General features: G+C 32.9%; 1 protein-coding gene across 1 annotated transcript; it reads right to left on the bottom strand.

Annotated features, from left to right (window-relative positions):
* Positions 1 to 2,377: 2,377 nt before the first annotated feature.
* Tsp_07282 (conserved hypothetical protein) lies at positions 2,378 to 3,035 on the bottom strand. Its single transcript, XM_003381547.1, has 3 exons — positions 3,008 to 3,035; positions 2,530 to 2,901; positions 2,378 to 2,478 (listed from the first exon to the last, which is right to left on the bottom strand). Exons 1-3 carry the CDS (start codon positions 3,033 to 3,035, stop codon positions 2,378 to 2,380), a joined length of 501 nt encoding a protein of 166 aa, XP_003381595.1.
* Between the last annotated feature and the right edge of the window lie 419 nt (positions 3,036 to 3,454).

Here is a 3,454-nt window from a genome sequence, read left to right as displayed (position 1 = left end):
CATTCTTTGATAAATTTCAGCAGGCACAATTTATTTCCATCCAGTAGGGCAGATTTATTTTTCCGAAGGGAAATCAGTATAGGCGAAAAGAAACAAGAAGAAGATAAGAATGCTCTGTCCACCGCTTATTAATATAGTTTTTTATTTCATGTATTGTATTATTTAGTTTCTCCCTTTTGGTTGTTTACACTTGTTAATGCCGTTCAATGTTGTTTTTTACTGTTGTAGTTAATGCTGTTGGCTAGTGAAAAATAAAAATCACTATTTAACTTATTTTTTGTATTGTTTTTTCTGAATTATTACTATCGCATTTGATGTAACGTCACTTTGGTACAATAAAATAGAGAACAATGATAAAAATTATTTTCGGGAATGCTGATCATGAAAAGGTATAAACTTCACCAAAAAAAATATATTTAAATAAATAAAATTTCAATGAATAACAAAACTTCTAACAAACAATAAAATTTTGGAATAATATTTCAATTTTTTATGTTACGTCACTACTATTAAAGTGATGTATTCCTAAATGGAATACTTGAACCAATGAAATGAAAAAATATTACAGCTAATCACAAGGGAAAGATTTGAATCAATGAGCAATTAGACAAGGAAAACCAATAAGACAAAGAATTGACGGTCCAACAAAAGGAAAACCAATATGACAAAGATTTGACGGTCCAATAAAATAGCGTGGTCAACGACCAATAAGTGAACAGTGGGACCGATAAAGAACAAACCATTTTGGAAAAAGTGCCAACCTTCTTTGAATCAGAACCTGGTGCTGTACAGATGACACATTACGCGGCAAAATCAGAATTTCAGGATTGTGTAAAAAAGCTGGCTCTGAAAGTAAAAGGCATTTATTGCATGATCGACCACCAGGCAGTAGCTTCAAAAATATTTCTAGCTTTATTAGGGAAGGTTTTAGTTAAAAATGTGAACTTTGTCGAAGGAGAAGCCTTCAACTCACTAATCTTGAGTCAGTTATGTTTTGAAATGGATGCATACCATCACTTGCTTCTTTACCACACAAATGTTCGATAGCTTTCAAGGAGAAAGGTAACAGAGCGAGTGTTTTAGATTAAAGATGAGCTCAAATTATTTTCTGAAGTTCAGGGCAAGGTGGAGTTTGTTGCCTACGTGAATGATGAGGTATAAATCATGTGCCTTGCATATTTGGTCGACAATTTCAAGCATCTAAATAAACTGAATCTTCATCTGCAAGGAAAAAATATAAGCATCATAAAAGTTTTTTATTCCTTTAAAGCTTTTGTATGCAAGCTGGAAATTTAGCAAAGGATGTCAGTATCAATAATGTTGTAATGTTTGTGAAATTGTTGTCCGTTTTTGTTATTGATGGTAAAGACCAAATGCTTCGAAATGTTGCAAAACATGAAATTTTGCAGCATTTGAGAGCATTTGAAAATGAATTCAGGCAACATTTTCCTATTGATGACAACGACGTGGCTTTTGTGTGAACTCCATTCAGATTTTTAACTGGAAAGGTTACGGATGAGTATCAAGATAAATTTTTGAAGCTGAAGAATGATTCAATTGCAAGTGATATGTTGGAAGAGAAATCAGTCACTTAATTCTGGCCATTGGTGTGTGCTTTTTACCCAAACGTAGCAGGAAAATCTATCCATTCATTGCTTCCATTTGTGTCAGCGTACCATTCTGAATTTGGTTCTTCAACTCTCTTGAAAATAAAAATGAAAGAAAAAAAATAGATTTAAAGTGGAAAACGACATACAGTGTGCCCTTTCAAGCACTCTCCTTTGGAGAATATCAGAATTGGCTAAGAAGAAACAATCATTATTTCGCATTAAGTATTCTGCTTATTAGAATGGAATGAATTACAATACCCTGTTATTCTTTGTTGAAGTGCTTGTCTGTTGAAATGGCAAACTGCACTATGAATCGAAGTAAAAGTACATATATCAATATAATAACAAAAACATTTTTAATATTTTATTTCCATCTTGAGGAATGGCATTCTGATAAGCGGTGAGAAGAGTGCATAAGGAAAAAACGCTGAGAAAAACTGCAGGAATGCGAACGAGTGTGGATTGCATTTGCTGTGTGTTATTTGTAATAACAAATATTTATCTACCCGTGGCGAGGATTTTGGATACTTTATCTTGAACAGCCGTGAAGCGAGAAACAACTCACAAAGTCACGTCAAATCGTGATGATTGATTCGAAGATGGTTGAACAAGAGTCTGACCCACCGGTTAAGATAAGTTCGTTGGAGTAGAATGAAATTTACTAAGATATTTATTTAAACAAGCAGATTGAGAAAACTAATTTAAACCATTATAGCAATAATTTAAAAAAATAAAATTTCATGTAATTTTAAAACTTTTGTTAGCGGTTATTTTTCTGTAAACGTATTAGAACTTTCACATTCCACAAACTCTTTCCAAGCGAGCATCGATTCTTCCACATCACTAATTGCGCCTTGTAATGACAGTACTGAAATTGATATAATTTACTTAAAGTAATTCAAAGTTATAATTTATTTACCTCTATAGTCAATGCTAAAGTGCATAGCATCCAGAAAATCACCATCGACATCTTCATCATTATCAATTTCCTTTTTTTTCCCTATTTTGCGTAGCTTCCAATGCTTTTCTCTTAAATGTATCACAAAGGGGAGCAAGCAAGCAGCAAAAATGGGCAAAATAAAAAGCAAATACCAATACGGTGCTTTCCTTACATTTTTTCTAAACACATTTTGATTATCTGTGTAATCCAGAGTACCTGCTGTAACATTGCGCAAAACTCCTTCAGAACTGTTTTCCGTCCTGTTTTCAAATTTAAATGAAATATTTTTTAGTTCTTCATCAACTAGAGTAAACTGTGTTGTATTTTTTTCAAAAGAAACAATATTTGGCACTGTAATAGATTTAGAATATTCAGATGAGATTTCATTCAAATTAAAATTTTTAAAGCCATTCCAATTTTCGTTCAAATTAGATTCAAGTGATTCAAGCGATTTCACCGTTGGCTTTTCCTTTGAAATAAGTCATTGATAGGCAATGTCAAGTTGGTAGCATTCAATGTAGTCTCCTTCAGCAGAAGTGAACATAGAACGGCATTAACAAAGTGATAACTACAAAAAGGGATAAATCTTAAATACTGCAGTTCAATCAAATGAAAAAGTAGTATAAGTAAGCGGTGGCCAGGAGCATTTCTATGATATTCGTAGTTTTCCATTAACAATAGAAAACATTCTCAACAACAGTATAAATAAATTTTTTCATGTCAGAGAAAGATCCAGCATGAAAACAACTCAAGAGAGATGTTACATTCCGGGAAAAAATCAGAATGTTCATAATCTGATGAAAAGTCTGGAATGGGTGCAACAGTTGCTATTTCCAAGATGCGAATAGAAGCAATGTTAATTTTGTGGCGTCGGTATAGTGGGAGATCATCCGCGTCCCATTTT

The sequence above is a fragment of the Trichinella spiralis genome (assembly GCF_000181795.1).
Source record: "Trichinella spiralis strain ISS 195 chromosome Unknown Scfld1, whole genome shotgun sequence".
In the NCBI taxonomy this organism is placed as follows: Eukaryota; Metazoa; Nematoda; class Enoplea; order Trichinellida; family Trichinellidae; genus Trichinella; species Trichinella spiralis.
Note: the sequence above shows the minus strand (reverse complement) of the source record. Positions and strands in the feature narration are given on the sequence as shown.

What these genes read in the sequence shown, in the direction of transcription:
- Tsp_07282 (XM_003381547.1), bottom strand. Translation starts at nt 3,035, where the DNA reads ATGACTTATTTCAAAGGAAAAGCCAACG. An exon ending in TTTCAAAGGAAAAGCCAACG is followed by an intron (nt 2,902 to 3,007) that starts GTGAAATCGCTT and finishes AATCTATTACAG; the next exon opens with TGCCAAATATTGTTTCTTTT. An exon ending in CTTTAGCATTGACTATAGAG is followed by an intron (nt 2,479 to 2,529) that starts GTAAATAAATTA and finishes TATCAATTTCAG; the next exon opens with TACTGTCATTACAAGGCGCA.